This window comes from Pteropus vampyrus, unplaced genomic scaffold (genome assembly GCF_000151845.1).
Source record: "Pteropus vampyrus isolate Shadow unplaced genomic scaffold, Pvam_2.0 Scaffold104, whole genome shotgun sequence".
Taxonomy (NCBI): Eukaryota; Metazoa; Chordata; class Mammalia; order Chiroptera; family Pteropodidae; genus Pteropus; species Pteropus vampyrus.
The window spans coordinates 1,741,324-1,762,107 of record NW_011888885.1 but is presented as its reverse complement, the minus strand read 5'-3'; the positions used below and the strand labels follow the sequence as shown (position 1 = coordinate 1,762,107).

Below are 20,784 nucleotides of genomic sequence, written 5' to 3'. Positions count from 1 at the left end.
TAGGTAGATAGATAGATAGATAGATAGATAGATAGATAGATAGATAGATAGATAGATAGATAGATTGATAGATAGATAGATAGTGTGCATCAGAAGTTAAGTCTTTGGGCCATCAGATAGAAAAAACAAGAAGACAAATTTTGGCTGAATTACAAACAAAAATTTTGATCAAGAATTTATACAATTAGACCAATCCAAAACAGGAAGTTCTGTATTCCCCATCACTACAGAGCTTGGACAAATCATAAAAGAGCTGTAGAAATATTGGATAAAAATGGAACTTCTAGAATCCCTTCTCTATGGCTGCTGCAGAGCATTGAGCATTTTGTGAAATAAGCAAAGATCAAGGGGGTACATGGGGGCTGAAATATAGCCAACTAAGTGGATATTCTGGTATAGGACCACGTTTTCTAGAGGAAGGAGTGCCTTTTTATAATTTACAGAAGGACCACTAGCCTTACAAGCTCCATGCCCCCAGAGCTCCATCAGCTCAGAGGAGGCACTATTTTCTAGCCCTTGCACACAGAGGGAGTGCCATTTTCAACCTAGAATGGAAACTTTTTATCAAGTATTTTATATTATCACAGGCAAGCAGTGACCCTGTTTTTATACATGTTAGTCTTTCCTTCTGTTTCCTTCCTTCCTACACTGAGAGTCTAAAGAAGCAAGTGATAGGAAATGAATTAAATATTCAATTCATAAAATTATATTTTGGAACCAAGTGTGCCTAAGGAAGACTCAGTACCCTCAAGGACCTAGCAGTCTATGGGAGGAAGGGAATAAAATAACCGTGTAAATTATCATAAAACAAAGTTGAAGATAATTATTTTATGAATGCTACAAAGTGCTAATAGCTCAGAAGAATAATGAGGGAAATTGTTTTAAAATCAGGAAAGCATTTATAGAGAATAAAACATTTAAGATTTGGCTCTGAGAAATTTTGAATGACAGTGATGGAACCAAAAAGGAAGTTGGGGTTTGTGGGAGATAAAGGAAAACTGTCATAATTCGAAAGCACTGAAAGAATTATGAGATGCAAGATTAAAATATATCTCATTATTTATCCCATTATAAGCACCACAGTCTTGAGAAAATATGTCAACATGAATTATTAACTATATACTCATTTGCACTGACACTTTAGGGTCCCCAAAGTCTCACACACACTCGTTCTGACAAAGTATGTAAAATAAAATACTTGTAACCTGGTACCTTAATATCTTAATTAACCTAATCCATTCTCCTGTTGTCTTTTTATTTTTGTGATCTCTGCCAGACTCAGTGTTTGCCCTACCAAGCCTGTCACAGAGACTATAAAGTGAGACATTTGCTTTTTCAGCCTCCCGCATCAGGGAATATCCACACAGCCCATTTCTGGCCAATGAGATATAAAGGAAGGTCTGCTTAGAAACCTCTAGGGAAATTTTTAATTAGTGGATAAGGACACATGGAGCTGGAACCACCTCTTTTTCCTTTCCTCCTGCCTTCAATGTGGATATGATGTATGTAGTTCTGGAGGCCTTTTTGCAAACACAAGTTTGCGCTAAGGATGTTGGAGTAGCAGGAAAGAACCTGGGACCTTGATGCTGAGCAAGCTCCAGGCTCCTGAAAAACAAACTCACGTTTGTTTGCCCTCAGCTAGGTAGTCTGTCACTTTCACCTGAAAGCAGTCCTGACTAATATGCCACATTTTTTTCTAATTCTCTCCAGGCAAGCAATATTGCTTTTTAAATAAATGAGTGAGTGAATGAATGAATGAATGAATGAATGAATGAATAGAACTGTAGATAAGTCTTACATCTTGGGATGTGAATACTCAACGAACCATTATTGACCATTTATTATGTACCAAAAACAATACTATGTACCAGAAAATGATAAAAGATAAATAAAACATGGTCATTGCCCTGAAGGAACTCATGTTGTATACGAATGATAAGTGCTATGATAGAAACTGGTACAAACCACAGAATCACCCCGGAAGAGGAGAAGATGAACTCTGCCAAGGAAATTGGGGGAGGATACACAAAAGTACCATTTAAGCTGGTTCTGGATTTTGAGCAGAAGTTTACAAGGCAGAGAAGAAAGGAAAGTTAGTCTAAGGAGAGTTAACAGCCTACATAAATGCAGAGATAAGTGAAAGAGCATGGCCTATACTGGGTAAAGCAAAAAGTTGAGAATAGTTGGAACATTTTAAGTTTACTTATTTTCAGGTATGACTATATTGAAAAATGAAGGTAGATTTTACTGTGTGCAGCTACTTGTATAATTAATAGAAGGTAGTTAATTTCATCTAGTTTGAATTTATAAAAATATTGACAAGAGCCAGTCAGAATTATCTCTGGATTGTAAAATTGCATATATAGATATGTGTTTATGTGTGATTTTCTAAGCAAATTAAAATATTAAAATTGGAAGGGGAATGCTTAAAGCTTTTAACAGAAGAAACTTTTAAACACTTCGAAGCACTTATTTAACTATTCTTAAAGTTTTTAGTTACAAGTATTTTATTAAATCATGAAGATGTATCCTTAAAGACCATAATCTTAAATCAAAGTGTACTTGAAAGTAGGAAACTAGATATTTTTTAATTAGAAAATCTCTTTCAGAGATTTCACTAATTTTCGCGCCACTTTTTTTTTTAATTTATGAGAGTTTATATTCTTTGGGGTTACTTGTCCCTCATTTTGTTGTTGTTATTATTAATTAAAGCAGAGATACAATTTCGAAAAGAAAACTTTACTCAAACTGCAGTCCTAAAACTTGCATTGCCCAGGGGACTCCAGATTCCAGCATAGTAGTTGGATAATCTCCTGCCAGAGTACTATTATCAGCATCACCAAATGTAGCAGCTTTCCTTTTTGTTCAGTAACGTAAGATAATTAAATGGAGGGGAAAAGAAACACTTTGGGGCCTTACTGAAGATAAATATGACAGCATAAAGTTAAGGGGAAAGTTGGCAGAATCAGCACTTAACTTAGAATGCTTGTCTACATTACTCAAACCAAATTAGCATGTAGAAATAAAAATGGCTACTTGTATAATTAATAGAAGATAGTTAATTTAAATTCCATCTAATTCAAATTTATAAAAATATTAACAAGAGCCAATCATAGTTTACCTCTGGATTGTAAACTTGCATATATACATAAGTGTTTTTGTGTAAGGGGAAGATGGAAGTCTAAATGATAAGGCAGGTTGTGAGGTCAAAAAGTGTGAACAGTAAGAGATGGATCAGGAAGCTGAGTCTGGAAATAAGGGTATGTATTCAGACCTTACTTTCACATGCCTGCCTGTTTACAAGCTATTTTAGAAGGTATGACTCTTTAAGGCATGTACCAAATAGCCTCTGCTATTTTAAGTTTACTTTTTTTCAGGTATGACTTTACTGAAAAGTGAAGATAGATTTTACTCCATGCAGCTTATTTTAAAAATAAGATAGGAAACGCAATACGATGGAATCGTTTTAGAAACACTGTTTGCCCTCCAGTCCCACAACAGATTTACCCAAAGTGCTGGGTTTAGCCCTTAAAACAAATATAGTTGTATTGCACTGATTGGCAGATTTTATTTTTCTGAGTTCAAGCTTTTCTAAAGAAGAATATGAATTTACCTTTGTATAGTCAAGCTGAAGTACTTCTTTCAAATAACCTGATTTGTCAGTGTGCAAAATTTGGATCCATTTTTGTAGCTGTATTATTAAGCTGGGGCTGCCATAACAAAATGCCACAGATTTGGTAGCTTACACAACAGAAATTTATTTCACACAGTTCTGGAAGCTGAAAAGTCTAAGATTAAAATACCAGCAAGGCAGATTTTATTCTGAGGCCTCTTGGCTTGTAGCCAGCCACCATCTCTGTGTGCTTATATGATTTCTTCTTTGTATACGCATGGGGAGAGAGGAAGAAGAGGGTGGGGGGTGTTCTCTGGTGTCTCTTCTTATAAGCACAGTAATTCTTTCAGATCAGAGCCCCATTAACCTTAATTACTCTCTTACATGCCCCCATCTCCAAATACAGCCACATTGGGAGGTTAGGGCTTCAACATGTGGATTTTATGGGGATACAAACATTCAGTCCGTAACAATAGCAAACTATTAAACAGGCAGTAATTAATAATTGAGAGTTAAAACACTATTTACATTTGAAAGAGATGTCTGAGTACAATGTTTCACACTCTGCACAGAAATTGTTCTTTTCTTTCGGCATTATTGCAGAGTGGCATAGTGGAGGCCTACTACATTAAAATTTACATTATTGTCTTTCCCTATAATTGATTCTGTGACAAAGCTTTTTAGCCTTATTTAGTATGTCTCCAATTTGTAATATTAGGCAATTGGATAGAGAATTCCTAAGATCTCTTTCCACTCAAAAAGTCTGTGATACTGAGAGTTCCACTTCCAGTATGGCTGAGTAAGCTCCTGACAGACTAACCATCTTATAGAACCCAATTAGAAACTCTGGGCAATACATGAAAACAAACACCTGAAACCTCCAGAGAATGAATAAAATCAGGCAGATTCTGAACTTTATAAGCCACTTGTTTGTTCCACTTTTATATTGAAGGCAAGACCCAGGGCTGGGGCTAGGGTAAGGCAAGCAAGGCCCCCTAGGTTCCTCACTCTTAAGGAGGCACTCACTCTTGAGTGCCAACTCACTTGAATGCATCTGAGAGTTAGTGTGTCCTTAAAATTTTGCAACATGGACAATTCTCTTGCCTCATCCTACTCCAAGACCCAGCAGGACCCATGGGGTGGTAAAACTCTGATAACTTGTAGAACTGCTGTTAAGTGAGTGGGAAGAAGCCCAGAGAAGAGACAGCCAGATACAGAATCCCCCAAATTCTGTGTGTAAACTCGGTCCAAGTTTCTGGCTGACCCCAAACCACACAAACACAGAGAAGATGGCAACAGTCCAGCCAAGGTTGGGGTGAAAAACACTGAACTGAGATTTGTAACACTGTCCAAGAGATAGAGCTTGAGTCAACCAAGTAAATTTCCTGCTAAAGCAAAAATGTAACACTCTTCAGAGTAATGTAACAGAATTCAGGGTTTCTACATAAACATTCAGATAAAGAGACTCTGGTGTATGACTATTGAAATTCATTCAAAAGTGGTTATTGAGTGAATATATTCCATAGTGATTAACATTCCAGGTAGAAAGAACAATATCTGAAAAATCATAGAGGAAAAGAAGTTAATAGTATGTTCTAGGAAACAGCTCAGTGACTAGACAATAAATCACTATTATAAATAAAGTTTCTGTGAACATTTGAGTATGTTTCTGTGGATATGTTCTGAAAGAGTCTTGAATGCCACACTGTGGAATTTTTTAAAAAAATTTAATTGATAGTCAACTATATTGTGAAACTAATATTGTTTGCAGAGGTAAAAAAGCAAAATTCAAATCACTTTTATTTGCATTTATAACTCTTTAATGTAGCCAATATTGAGTTTATCTAATTGGATGAAAGCTGTTATTTGAAAATTTTACCTGCTCTACTAAGCTGTTTTTATTTCTTTTCTTTAAATCTTTTTTTGTAACTTTATTTTTTTAATATTTTTTATTTTTATTTATTTTTTAATTTAATTAATGTATTTGTTATGGTGACATTGGTTAACAAAATTCAGTGTTTCATCTGTACACTTTAACAGTAAGGCATATATATATATATTTACACTGCATGTTCACCTCCCATAGTTAGATTTCTTTCTGTCACCACATATTTGACTCCCTTTACCCCATCTATGCCCCCCTCCTCGCCTACCCCCTACCCTCTGGTAACTACTAGTCTATAGCCCATGTCCATGAGTCTCTGTTTGTCCTGTTCATTTGTTGCTTTTAGATTTATATCCCACATATAAGTGATATATGTGATTTTCAACTTTTTCTGTCTGGCTTATTTCACTTAGCATGATTATCTCAAGGTCCATCCATGTTGTTGCAATAAATATTTTTTTTTAAAATGCAGTTAATAAAAATTCAAACAAATCTTCTTAAAGACAAATATCTGAAAGAAGTTTTGTTTTTATTTTTTAAAATTTTACCTGAAAATAGCCTGAGATCCTAAATAAATTTTTCAGATTAATATAATTTTTTTTTTAAAGACAAGAATGTTAACAGCAAAATGCTATATGATTAAGGCCTAGTGATGTGTAGAATTGAATTATTTATCCTCAGGGTAGGAAACATAAATGAGCTTGACTTAATTTTATCTGGTCTGTGACAGCATTTCTAAAGTTGCATGTCTGTTGGTCCTCCTCTATCCTGTTGTCAAAATCCACAAATAACAGTTGTACAAATATTTGTAAGAAAGTTCCCCTGGTGAGTACAAAAACCTTATAACAACAATAAAATTTCAGATATGTGCAGGATTCGCTAAACCGTCAGCCTTCATGGGAGGCAAATTTCTACAGTCAGTCAACTATTTCTTGAGTGTGAGGCACTGTTCTGGATCTGGTCACTATTCTACCAGGCTTAGAATAGTGGGCACTCAACATAGGTGAGTAGAAAAAGTGTTGAGTGAAGTTCCTGATAAATCCAGGGTCTCTGGAGTTCAGGAGCCAGAAACATTGCTGGTAATATCCGGGAGATTACTGAGCTGGAGATGTATGAGGAAGATTTTGACCAGCTGTCTCAGGGGTAGCTTGGCTGAGATTCCAAATCAGATTGAGAGATGGGATCTGAAGATTTGAGTCCACCATCTCCAAGGCCACTTTACCTGTCCAGCCTAACTGTGCCCAAATTTAACCTGCCATAAACCCTTTTATGTATTCTCTTTCTCCCCTTTTTAAAGAAATATGCTCTATAATTATACACATAGCCAAAAGATTTCAAAGCCAGTTTAGTTAAGAGCAGTATTTTTTAATCTCTTTTTCATGTTTTCCTACTTTCTGGCCTCTCAGTCCCTTGCTTGCTTCCTTCTTTTTTTCTTCCCCTTTCTCCTTTTTATTACATTCTCTCTCTGACCACAGAATGAAACATAAAACTGTTTTTTAGTTTTCTGGATTTATTGAGGGGGGAAAGTTTATAATTCCATGACTAATTTAAATTGTTGATTACTTCAATATTTTATACAACTCTTTTTAAAAAACTGAAATTTGTTATGCAGTTCTTTTTATTTGTATATGGCCCTTGATATATTTTTGTTAGTGACATTTCCCTTCCAAGGAGCAAAAAAAAAAAAAAAATCGTCTCACCTCTAATTTAGACATTATATGAAATAAATAAATATGAGCATTGTTGTAGGCAGGATTCTAAGGTAGCCCCCCAAATTTCTGACCCTTGGTACACACTCACCTTCTACCAGTTAAACAACCGAATAATAATCTAGGTGCTACTATAAAGAGATTTTCATATATAATTAATTGATATTAAGACAGGGAGATTATCCTGATGGGCCTGACCTAATCACATAAGCCTTTTAAATCTGAGTCTAGAAATCAAAGATAGAGAAATCAGATTGGAAGGTTGAAAATGCTAATGACATTCCATAGAGATATTCATGAAATAACCTTAAGAGATGTACTAATTTCTTTGTCAATTTGAATCTAGCATTTTGACCTGGTTAACAAGTTGCCGCTCCTATTTCTTAGATCAAGTCTGACCACCTATTACTTTTAGGAAACCCGTTAGTTACAGGCAAATACTAGTGTTCATTTTGGACTACCCAACACATTGCTTCTGTTCTAACCAGTGGAAATCAAGCTTGCCTGACAGCAACTGTACCATCACTAAATCAGTTCTTCTGAACAGAGTAGAAAAGAGAAGGTGCAATTCATTTTTGCCCTTCTAATAGGTCCTTTAATTCATGTTCGGCAATGGCCGACTCCTTATTATGCTTGTAATTATAATAACAGCAGTGCATTAAAGAAGTCCTGTTTATTTTTGTACACTAAAAGGGATTAGGAAACACACACACATACAAAATCATCTCTAGGCTGATTATGCAGAGAGAGAGATCTCGCACTCTAGTGAGAAGCTTTGGCAGTTTTATGCTGAGTGATATTAGTGCACAGAATGAAATCCATTGTATGTTACTGATTTTAAGCAAAACAGATCTAAACCAGATCATTCCCCCAGCATCATATAACTGCCAATGAAATCCTACATTTTCACCTTCAGTCTGGGTCATGAGATGAGAGTAAGCAGTACATAAGAAAGAATGTTTAAGCTAGCTTCTCGAACGTCTGGATATCAAAGTTCAAGGATGTGACCCCATCATTTTAAATGAGTGTAAAACAATTCCACCTGTAAAAATACTGTTTTGCATCTGTTGAGAAGAGAACTGTAGAAAATTAATATTAGCTTTGCCCCCTCTTAAGTGAGTATTCGTATAGTATTTGCCCAAAAATAGTGACAACAAGATAAAGACCATGAACCACCATGTAACCTATAGGAATATTTTTACCGTGTTCTCCTTTAATATATTACAGCTTTTTACTAGATCATTGAGCGACTTCTAACTAGAAATAACATCTAATTATATCAACATTTTAACTTCTGAATTTGAGGGAAAATATAAAAACATAAAATCTTCCTACATTATATATTTCATTTGCTTTTTTTTTTTTTTTTGCTCATTCAAATGATGATACTATGTAGCCATGTGGTAAAACATCAAGCTATAGGTCTAAAAGTATGTCTGTTAATACAGCATTTATGCAAGTCTAATTTTAATGCATATTTAAAACACAATTCAGGAAATCTATATCGTTTAAAAATTACTTAGAAATTATTTTTATATTTAAAATACTGCATTATTTGGTTATTTATAGGTTACAACCATCTCTCAGTATAATAGATTCTTTTTTCATAGGAAAATTAGCTAGTACTTTTTAAATTGGCATGGTAGTTCAGACCTACAAATTAACTTGTACAATCATAAATCTAACATAAAATGTCTCTAAAATAGACTGCTTTGTGTTCAAGCCTAAAAATTAGTTCTTTTCAAAAGAGCATTTCCCTGGGTAATGCAGAAATTGAGGAGTTGGGAGTTTTTTCTTTTTTCTTTTCTTTCTCTCTCTTTTTTTTTTTGTTCTTCAAAAAGTTATGCAAAAGTATTACTCGACTATTTTAAAATACTGATTGTTGGCAATGCAAGCAGGAGTTAGAGAAATGGCAGCAGCATAACAGTGGCTGAAAGCGTAGGACGTAGCACCAGACTGCTTGTGTTCAAATTGCACTGCACCATTTATCAGCAGTGTGACAAAGAGCACGTTACTTAAACCTCTTTATTCCTCAGTTTCCTCTCTGTAAAATGAAGTTAATAGTACCTATCTCAAAGAGTCGTTATGAAGATACAGTGAGTTAATATTTATAAAATACCTAGAAGAATGTCAGGCACATAGAAAACTCTATGTAAAGATTTGATGAATAGTTTACAGTTAGAGCAGTGATTCTCCACGTCATTAAAGGCTGATAACTGTTTCATGTAACCACTCATAGGACAAAATGATGTTTTTTCTTTTGATTTTTGGAGCGTTCTGTGTATTAGGACCAAGAAGCTAAAAGGTGGCTTCAACAGTGGTTATGTTGGAACTGGTTACTACTGGCTTGCAAGAATTTTGTGAACTGACTGTCAAACAATCATTAAAAATTGAAATGTTTAAACTAAAAATTAAATTATATTAAAAGAAAAAGTAATAAATAGTCAAAACTCACCACTTTTTATTTCCCTACATGTTACTGTTATCTTTGTTCTTGAGGTTATTTATGTCTGTTATATCTGGCATTACTATATCATGGTGTACTAGTGCACATTTCTTCCCAGCTCTGTACTGTGACATTATATTAGTAGGCTGAGGTCAGTCGTGGTAGGAGTATTTACACTATGGAGATCAGCAAGTGCTACAAATTAGGGCTCCCTCTCTCAAGAGCTGTAGATAAACATTTACCATCATACTACTCAGTGAGGGTCAGTGAGTCCCATTAGCTTCTTTTGCTGAATGTTATCATGAGTGAAATAGAAACTAATTTCCTGTATGGAGGAGAGGATTGTAAAAAATATAGCTACACGTTAATGAAGATTTCCCCTGTAGATAATTTAAATACTTTTCCTACATTAAGCATCCAAATTATATCTTTAGAACCATAAGTGATGAAGAAGGAACTGTTCTTTTTATTATGAATAATAATGGTTTCCTTTTGGATATCATTGACTAGTAATATATCATCAGTAAGAGTCTCATGATAACTCTATAAGTTAGGCAAGATGACTGCTATATAGAGATTCGACAAGATTATTACTTTCCCATGGTTATTCAACTTGTAATTGAGAAACATTACATATAGATTCAGATTTTCTGACTGCGAATCAAGTGAAAATTCTGCAATATGATGAATTTTATATTCTTTAGTGAAGCCTTATTGAGTTAGATGACTCTTTTTTTCTTTGTCTCTCTCTCCCGTTCCCTCCCCCACCCCTCTGCCTTCTTCTCTTTTTCTTCCACTCAAGATATCAGATGCTAAAAGTTAAATGTATTTGAATTGTTATAACAATTACACTAGCAAATGTTTTTCAAATAAATTTGGCTCTGTTAGAGCTCTGTCTGCGATTGATGGTGTTGTCTTTTTCTATTTTATTCTTAGAATTTTCATTCTCCAGATTTCTCCCCAACCCAACATCTGCCTTCATTCATGTGAACCTTTACTTTTCAATTCTTTTTGTCCAATGATTTATTTCCACTTTACCATTCCTACTGCGAACCTTGGCATCAACGGAAAGTGGTTCAAACTCCCAAATCTCTCACTCAACCCTCCCGCTTTTCAAGCTCATTACAGGTGTATTGTTCTCAATAAGATTTCCTCTTGTCTTCCACTGTTGTTTTTACTTGTCTTCTCATTCACCTTGAAGTCTAGGGTCCATTATCCCAGTCTCTCATACACATTCCCTCAATTCACTTGGCCCTTTTTCCTCCTATCACAGCATTTAACAAAACTCCAAACTTCAACAAGCTCAATCACCCACCTTCGATGTAGTATACACAAGTAATGAGCGTTGCTACAGCTATACAACCATAATCACCAGATTTCACTAGATATTTATGTATAATTTGAATTATTTTAAAGTTCAATATTTTATCTATCTCTGGATCTGGTTCTGTTGGTGGTTTTATTTTTTGGTAATGGATTTTTTTTTCTCTTAGTTTCTCTCTCTATCATAATTTTGATTGAATATCAGACATCGAAGGTACCCAACTATAGAGACTGAGACAAGTATTATTTAAACCCAGAAATGGGTCTGTCTCTATTCTGTCAGGCCTTTAGCATGTGGGAATTATTCGTTCTCATTTGTAGGCGAGCTGGGTGTGTGTTTCGTTTCTAGCATTCACCACAGACTTCACATACATCCAGTGTTTGTCTGCAGCTCTTCTTGTGCCTATATGAGGTCTCTAGTGCTAGAGTGTCTTTCTCAGTATTCCAGCTCCATCCTTAGCTGGCAGCAGGCTCTACGCTCCTATGACACAGAGCGTGTTTAATGTCTGCTCTCTTGCCCTCCTCTAGAAGTAGATGGCTATTGCTTTTTATGCAGTGCAAGGTTAGCGGCGGATGTGGGGAGTGGAGGGTGGGGGAAAGACTCTTGGTTTTCCTACTTTAGTCTCTGGTTTAGGCAGGCCCTGTGCACCTGAGTCTCCATGGGGACTTTCTCCGCCTTCCTATCCCTTCTCAGTGACATACAACCCTGTCTCCTACTCAGTGCTCAAGTGGGTTAGTCAAAGTCTGCTTTGTATCAATGCAGGATTCTGGATTTGAAAGGTATCCTGCCTTCACCTCTTCAGTGACTTAGTGCATGGTGAATACATTAGGTTTTCTTGCCAACCCTCACACCCCAAGACAAAGAAGATTTTGCTAGAGTCATGGCAGGGATTAGGAATGTGATGATTTGTTGCACCTCTCCCAGGAACAGATGACTTTTGCCTCATGTCACTCAGAGCCCTGTCCAGGGTGTGGAATCTCTTGTTTCTCCCACAGCAGCAGCCAGCTCTTACTTTATATCAGAGGAGAGCTCGGGGCATCTACAGGTTTTGCGCCTGTCTCCCTGTAGCAGTTGATCACCACCTTGTACTTGTGCAAGGCCCAGATCGTGGATGGTGTGGCTGCTCCACCCTTGAACTTCTTGCAGGTCCCGCATGAGCCTGTACCACCCATGGGGCTCTCTCAGGTCTCCTACCCACCCCCAATCTTTCTCATGAACAAAGAGCTATTTAGGGAGCGCAAGCTCTCCTTGTGCCAAGGGCTCCCAGGGATGCTGAACTATCATGTTACCCCATAATCAGGCTTTACAAATTTGTTGATTTACTAAGTGTTTTCCTCTTATCCACCTATATGGCAACACCTCTTCTTCCTTTGCTCTACCAAGAGAGAAAGAGTTTGTATGCCCCATCTTTCCTCAGAGGGGCTCATCACCCTTTGGAATTCAGTTCACCTGATAATCAGCTCAAGTGAGGAACTCAGTCCCTGAGGAACTCCAAAGAATTTATTCTTTTAAAAGCTGTGCAGCTTTTCCCCACATATGGTGAAGGCAACATTCTCTTGCAATTTTGCTTCGTCTTAAAGAAGAGCAGATCTCCTGCTTCCTTTTTAAGAAACTTTCAAACAATTTTAACACGGCCTGCAAAACCCTGCATAGTCATATTTGCTGTCTCTCTAGCCAAATCTTATATCACTCTCCCCCTCCCTCCCTCACTGTGTTCTCTCAAGTCCTCAATTGTGCCAAGCTCTTCCCCATCCCAGAACCTTTGCACACACACTGTTCACTGAACCTACAGTGTTCTTCCCCTTCTTTGTACCTGCATAATTCCAGCTCCTCCAGAGAGCCTGCCTTGATACAACACCTCCCCTCCCATCCAAACTGGTGCATAGATTACTTCTTCATTCTTTTCAATAGCTGGGCAATAGCCCATTATCCAGATATATTGTTTTAATTTAATCAACTCCCCTTGGTGGTTATTTAGATTATTTCTTGCCTTTTGTTTTTATAACTAATAATCTTACATATAAAGCATTTCTATAGGATAAATTGCTAGAAGAATTTCTGTATTAAACGATACATGAAGACAGATCAGCATTGTGCTTAAGAGTCTGGGCTATATCACCTGCCAGCTGTATAACCTTGGGCAAATGATTTGACCTTTCCCTCATTCGTAAATACAGATAATAACAGTACCACTCAAGATTGTTGTGAGGCTTAGTGAGTTGGTACACATATAGAGCTTAGAACGGTGTCTAGCACATAACCACTCAATAAATGTCAAAGGTTATCATTAGCATTTAAGATTTAAGATAGTGTCAACTCATAAGTATATTATCAATTTATTCTTCCATCAGTATGAGAGTGCCTCCTCACACCCTCAATACTGTGTCTTATTAAACTACTTTTTCATCTTTGCTAGCTTGAAAATGAAATATCATAATAATTTAATTGGTATTTCTTTTATTAAGAGTGAAGGTAAGCATATTTCATATGTTTAAGTTAATTTGTGTCCTGTGTCCTGAATGTTCCATGAGTTCCAGAGACTCCAATTTGTCATTGACTTTTTTCTTACTGATTGTAGGAGTTTTTTACATATTAGAGACTTTAGCTTTTGTCTTTTATGAGTTAGTCTTTCATAGTATTCAATAATTTTCCTTCATCAGACTTATTTTTATTTTTAATGTTGTATTTATTTATGATTATTTTTAAAGCTACATAAGATCAAGATCCATGTTTATTTGTTCATCATTGTATATTGAGCACTAAGTAAAATGCTAAACGCATAATAAATGATCAATAAATATTTAATGAATAAGCCAAATATGACAAAGAGAATCTTGGTACATAAGGAGACTGGGAAACTGGAAGGGAACTATTTTGTATGGAAATGTAATAAGTTTGTTTGAGATATGTGAGTTTTAGGTGACAGCTAGTATTCAAAGTTGAATATGTATGATATTCTTATTTGGCAAGATACTCAGGAAGATTTGGGAGTCATCACCATGAAGTGGTTGATTAGAAACATATGATCTCTGATGGAAAGAATGTTATGTGAGAGTTCATAGACAAACACTTCCAATCAGAAACAATTTCAAGTGATTAGAGTTGTCATAACAATTGTAAAACAAATATGAGAAGAAAAGGAAAAATAGAAGCATTACGTATTTGCAACTATAAAGATATGGGGAATATAGAAAAATTTTAATGCCTTGGAACAATAATGATTATTGAAGAGTATTTAGATAATATGTTATTATAATTATGCTCAAATTACTTATTGTGAAGAAAAGAAAATCTTTAGTAATAGAAAACTGGGTCCATCATAATTATGTAAGCTTGTGGAAATCAAAGTGCTCTTTTTATATGAAGTAGGCTTTTCGGTATATCAATCTATTGTGTTTTTCAGTTTATAATAGGACATTGATTATATTTTCTATTACTGAACTATCACTGATAGTTACTATCAATTTAGTCTCCAAGTCTATTTTTTATAGATTATATTAACTACATGAAAAAAAGAAGAAACCATTCATCTTCTAAAAAGAAATGCTTATTTTTTCAGAACAGAGAATTTATCCTAAAATAAGCTATACGTATTATTTAATACACAGAAATATCTTAATGGCTACAGTCATCGAAGAACCATTTGACGTAAATGGCTATGAGTTGGTACCTCTAATAAATCTGTTGTAAAGTTATAGTCTTTGTTTAATAATTGTAAGAAAGAGATCAGGGCAGGAATTCTCTTCTGATGGCATAAGGGATGTGGGATCCCAGTGTCAATCTCTATTTTTAAATGATCCTGTGGATTAAAAGATACTATATTTAAAGTATACATTTTTTTCTCCTTTTCATTAAAATATATGATTTAAGAAATTAGAAATATAGATATAATTCTGCTGGACAGACAATTAAATCATTTAGACAAAAGCCTTTGTCAGATTAGAATGACTTTTGACTTAACTTTGAGCTGTCTTTGCCTTACTGATCAGAAATCCTGGCATTTCTCGACATTTTTGTCATGAAAGCCAGGTTTTTATGCACAGTTATCAGATTCATCTTTGCAGGTGAGGGGCTTGTCAGTGATGAATGAAGTGATCTGTAACAAAGACTCAGAAAATGTAAAGAAAGGAAATAAATCTGCCTAAAGTGGGGCGGCGGCAGCAGTTTATCATGGTCTGTGTGACTGAGCACACACTGGCAGTGGCACCTGAGGAGGTGTACATAGTGTCATGTCAGGGCTTTTAAGAAGCCAGTCAGTTGCTTATGCTAAATTCTCAGAAGTGCTTATTTTCTAATTAAAACAGGAACATTTATTCATTAAGAGAGAAAAGAAACTCCTAGATGGCCTGTGTTAATCTACGTAATAGTTACGTAGGCAATAGTTACAAATTTTTGACCAGAGTATTATTGTATACAACTTCTGTTAAAAGACTGGAGATAAATATAAAATAAAGCTTCTTTTGTTTTCCTTAATTGTAAAAACAACATCCATCTTCTCAAAAGATATTCTCTACAAAGCAAATGGTGATAGAGTAAGGTTTTATTTCATATAAATAGTTACTGTCCCTGAATTCTTGCCCTGCCTCTTGCTGGCACTTGGGTAGATGGAAGTCAGTGGTCTGTTGTTATAGCTCAGTAGCTTTCTAAAGAAGTAGGCTACCTAAGTCAAGGAATCTGTCCTGTAGTGTGTTTATCTATCTTGTATCCATCAAAGGAACCATGATAAGCCAATATCAAAGGAATGATCCCAAAGGTCAGTTAAAATCCTTAGCAGTACTCAGAGATGGAGTGGAGGGATAGAAACCATGTGTTCTAGGGTGTTCTAATTGGAATATAAGAGAATGTGACTGCCTCAATACGATCTTGTTTTCTTGGTGTGATGAGGACAAAAACTTATCCATTTGCAGAAATATGGCCAAATAATTGCTTGCTTACTTCAATCTGTATTTCTTTATAGCTATTTTCAATCCCATTACAGAAATGGAAGCTATATTTAGAAAATTGTTTGTCCATTTATGTTTAGTGCACAGAATTCTTAATTGACAAAATATAATACCACAGTCTATTGTAAATCACTTTGCAAAACTTTTGAACTTCATAAGCAATTTTGCATTGTCCAAAAGCTACTTTCAAACCCATGCTGATCTGGCATTCATGCACCATTCCCTATGGAGTTGAGTGAAAGAACGTAAAGGCAGCCAATTAAAGAAACTGAGCCAGAATAGACAAGCAGAGGCCATCTTGTCCATCCTTTGCCTCCAGGCAAAAATCATCCCCTGCACCAAAAATTTTTGCTTGAATCCTGCTAACAAAAATGCTCATCACATGTAAATGACGACTCATAATCCAGTTACTGCAACTAAAGCAGATCGTTAACTGTTCAGGACTTATTTGTTGTGTTCTAAAGATGCTGAGGAAGAGAGTGCATCTGAATTGTTTTAACTCCTCCTTTCTAGAAAATTATTTTTGTACAAGAAATGTACTCAAATAATTGTAAAGATGTGGGAAGTTTGTGTCCAGAAATAAAGTTATCTTTTATCATCTTATTAAATATATTTTTGGTTTCCTTTCATTCTAGATCTACCTTACGGGTGGGAGGAAGCTTACACAGCAGATGGAATCAAGTACTTCATCAAGTAAGTACAAGCATCTCCACCAAGTAAGCAATTTTTTCACATCTGGAGAGAACCTGGGAGTTGCAGAATAATCAGCAAAACCAAGAAACCCTTTTGGAGGTTACAAAAATTAGAAACAAGAAATGAAGCCTCTCCATTTTCATTTCATGTGATTTAAATGCTAATATCAGATATCGTTTGGGGAGAGGAATATCTGTAATAATTTCAAGGGAAACATCAAAAAATTAGAACAGGACCATCATTTGAACTTAAATATCGACTGCCTGTATTCACTTCTGACTAAAAGTATTAAGATTTATGAAATACTTTTATTAGTTTTAAAACTTCTTAATAATACTACTAATAATCAACATTTGTAATGCCTTACAGTGTACACATTCATTCCTCTGATTTATTTTTTGAGCAGAGTAGATGCTCAATAAATACTCATAAATTTACAATATGGAGAAACTGTTATGGTGAAAAAAAAAAAACATGAAAAATCATGCTACCATTAAAAACATTGAGAATCTAAAAGCTTCATATTTGAAAAATTTAAGGAAAAACTAGGGATAAACTGTCAAAGTATTGTCGTGATGTATTTTTTTTCTTGTAGTCTCCAGCAAAAAAGTAACTAATAAAGCAAAGGTGTAGTTTATAACATGTGAAGGATATCAGGATTTTCAGAGCAGAGGGTCCAAGAATTCCATGCATAGATTACGTTTAGTACCGTACTGTTCACTTCTTGAATTATAACTCTTCTGGAAGGGAAGCTGCATTCTATATGCTGTGTTAACTGTTTAGTTCCCAGAAGATTGAATCACTGTGCTGTAAGGGAGGCAGGAAAATGAAAAACCACATTTAAATTTGTACTGGGTTTCTTTCTCATATTAACTTTGTAATGAATAAAGGAAAAGATATTGGGTCAGGGGCACATTTATTGAGCACTAGCTGGTGTTGAATAGCCAAGCATATGATAGGCATATTTTTCTATGCGTCGTATCATTAAAGCCTCTTAACACTGTAGAAAGTGGGCATCACTTAGCTCTTGTTAGGATAGTATTATGATGGTAGTGAGCTGCTTCCTGCCCTCGGCTTTGTCTATCTCCCAGAAGATGTCCAAAACAAATGCCCTATCAAAGAAAGGCAAACTAGCATTTATTACTAACTGGGATTCTGAATCCAAAGGACTTTGTAAAATATCAGTAAATGAGTCTGAACCCTGTGGAGAACTCCTTGACCTAAGCTTAGCCTTAGCCATCTGTTATTATACCCCAACCCAAAGGTGAGTGTCAGAGCCTGACTAACGTTATCTGAGGTAAGAATACTAAAGACACAATCACTGACTACCACAGAAAAGGAATAGCCTTGGACTGGTCTCCTACTATAAGGGAGAATAGCATCCAAAGAGAGGAAAGAAGAGAATGACTAAATAAATCCTTTGACTGCCTTGAGAGCTAACTGATAATCCCTGTGGAAAGAATAGAAAGAGACCATTCTAGTTGTAGAAAATATATTCCTTAGGGTGTGTTTTTAGAAGCCCATCAATTCCTTTCTTTGGCCTTAATCTCGACTCATAACGAAAGCAGAAAAGACATGATAAGATAGATTTGTTTCCCAAAGGACATTGGTGGGTATCATTGTCTCACTATTACAGTTGGAAAAACTATGTGGAAAAGAGGTTAAATTTGTCAAGGCCACACAGTAGTAAAATTTCAGAGTCAAGATACAGACCCAGGGTTGTCTGGCTCCAAAGTGACCCCCAACATACACACACACATACACTGCACCACCTTCACCTCCTTATTTTAATATAATATATTTACCTGTGACAGAAAAAGATATTTTAAACAGATCTTAATTTAGGTAGAGCTCTATACTTTATCCGTTTTAAAACAGCAAAATAGAAACAGTTCTAAGAATAAGTCGTTATCTCCTGGATATTAGAAAAGGTCAACTAGTAAAGATAAGTGCTTCCTTTACCCATCCTCATGAAGGAATAGGGTGCTTACTATGAGTCGTTTTGTTGTTGTTTGTTTTTGTTTGTTTTGTTTGTTTGTTTGTTTGTTTGTTAGCTAGAAGTTAACCCTATTCAAGCACCAGTGCTTATTTTGGCCTAACTGTTCTTGATAAAACTCTAATTAATAAGTGTTACATAGTTTCCTGCCTTCTTACACCAAGGCCACTGAACAAAAACAAATCATTGCAAACATCAATCTTATATATAATACAGTGAGTTCTGCAGAGGGATATTAAACTGAATACAGACACAGCTGCCATCTCTCTGCTCTCAACGTGCCTGTCCATCCCCTCATCCCTATTGTTCTTTTTTATCCTCTACACACTTCACCATCTTCCCTAGGAAGAGGACAGGTCACCAGAAAATCAGACTTATTTGAATTGTTTGTAAATAGCCCTTGAGTGTGTTGTACATGGGTTTGTATGTGAATCAGGTACATAAGTTCTGGTACGGGCGGATTTGATATCAGAAAGGGCATGTGGTATGGGGCAGCGGTCCCTAGCCTATTTAGTTCCAGGGACTGGTGCTCCTATGAGAATCTAATGCCTGATGATCTGAGGTGGAGTTGAGGTGGTGATGATGTGGCTGCAAATACAGATGAGGCTTCACTCACTCACCCACTGCTTACCTCCTGCTATGTGGCTGGGTACCTAACATGCCACAGACCGATACCGGTCCATGGCCGGTTGGGGGCCCCTGGTATAGGGGAAAGAAGAACATGCACCTTGGAGCTGGAGAAACTTGGGTCCAAATGCTGGTGTCTTCATAGACTAGCTGGACACATATCCATAGAACGACCTTGGATACGGGTACTTAACCTCTCTGAGCTTTAATTTCCACATTTATAGAATGGGAAGAATATTAGTGCTTCATAAGGTTCATGTCTAGAATGAATGAGCTTATGTATCAAAAGAACATAGCACCTGACCCAAAAAAAGACACTTTCAGCAAAGGTAAGCCCTCCTCACTCCCTCCCCTCACTCTAACATTTCCATGGGGGTTACTTCATGGCTCTTAGCTGCATTCAGATAGGTGATGTTGCCAGATAAGCAAACATCCACTATATGTCTTTCTTGAAACTTTGTTTTTGTTTTTTAGCTTTTTGTTCTGTTTTCTAATCTTTATCCTCCTGCTACCCCAACCAAAATTTGAGCCTGGATAGCCTGTGTTAGTTTTTGAGGTAGGAGTGGTTCATTTACCAGATAAATATACTTTGGAGGCAAGAAATATCAAGTAATGAACTCAGGCCATTGCCTCTCTCACCTTTGCTTAAAAAGAACAATGATTGAAATCACCCTTTCGGAACACCAGAGGAGATGATGGTCTCTATGCATGTAATCTTTTCCTTGAGATGGAGGTGATGATGGTCTGTATGCATATAATCTTTTCCTTGAGATTGACATCTGTCACTGTCTTCCCAAAAACTGAGTTGTTACCTCTGATGGAAGCCAAGCCTCAGGCAAAGAAATAACTGTCGGTGCTGTCCTAAGAATGCTCAGATGAAAATAGTCCTCATTGAGTATTCCTATCCATCCACTTGTCCATTGCACAGCTATTAATACTTTGTAGTTATCTATTTAAGTTCTGATGCAGGAGAAGGAAGTATTTTACCTGGTATAAACAAATTTATTCAAAATGTTGGCATTGCTAGAGTGTTTCATAGAACTAAAAACATGTATGTCTCTATGTGTATATATACCAATACATGTATGCACATAATGCATATAGGCAGGGTTTGCTCATTTGATATATATGTGTGTGTGTGTGTGTGTGTGTATTGTCTCTCTCTCTCTAATTATATACATACGTATATATATAAAGCATTCAAGGGAAAACTTTTTTATTTTCTTCTTAGAAAGAAGGTTGCAGCATTCTTAAACTTAATGACAAAATGTCATTATCTTGATGGTGCTATAATGAAATTATCTGATTAACTTGACCATTTTTCTTCCCAACTTCTCATCTTCCCTTTGAAGTTGTATACTAGTCCAGGTTTATAGTAGTCTTCAGTATGATTCCATTCTAAAAGTTCATGTACTTTATACATATGTTATATAATTTGACAGAATTGTTATGTGAGTTATGTTTGATAGTAAAGCGAATTTAAATATTGCAGATTGGGCATAGCTGCCACATTGCTTTCATTGTACTCTTTTATTTTTTATTGAAGAT

At 35.9% G+C, this 20,784-nt stretch overlaps 1 protein-coding gene across 7 annotated transcripts in view; it reads left to right on the top strand.

Moving 5' to 3' along the window:
• Window positions 1–20,784, top strand: part of STXBP4 (syntaxin binding protein 4) — a 237,951-nt gene that overhangs the window by 100,240 nt on the left and 116,927 nt on the right. For all 7 annotated transcript variants that reach the window (XR_002781532.1, XM_011365019.2, XM_023533520.1 and 4 more), the window contains one exon: window positions 16,556–16,613. Coding sequence is in view for 6 of the 7 variants with exons in the window: in XM_011365019.2 (XP_011363321.1) it covers window positions 16,556–16,613 (58 nt within the window). In the remaining variant the exon portion in view is untranslated. The remainder of the gene's footprint in view (window positions 1–16,555; window positions 16,614–20,784) is intronic.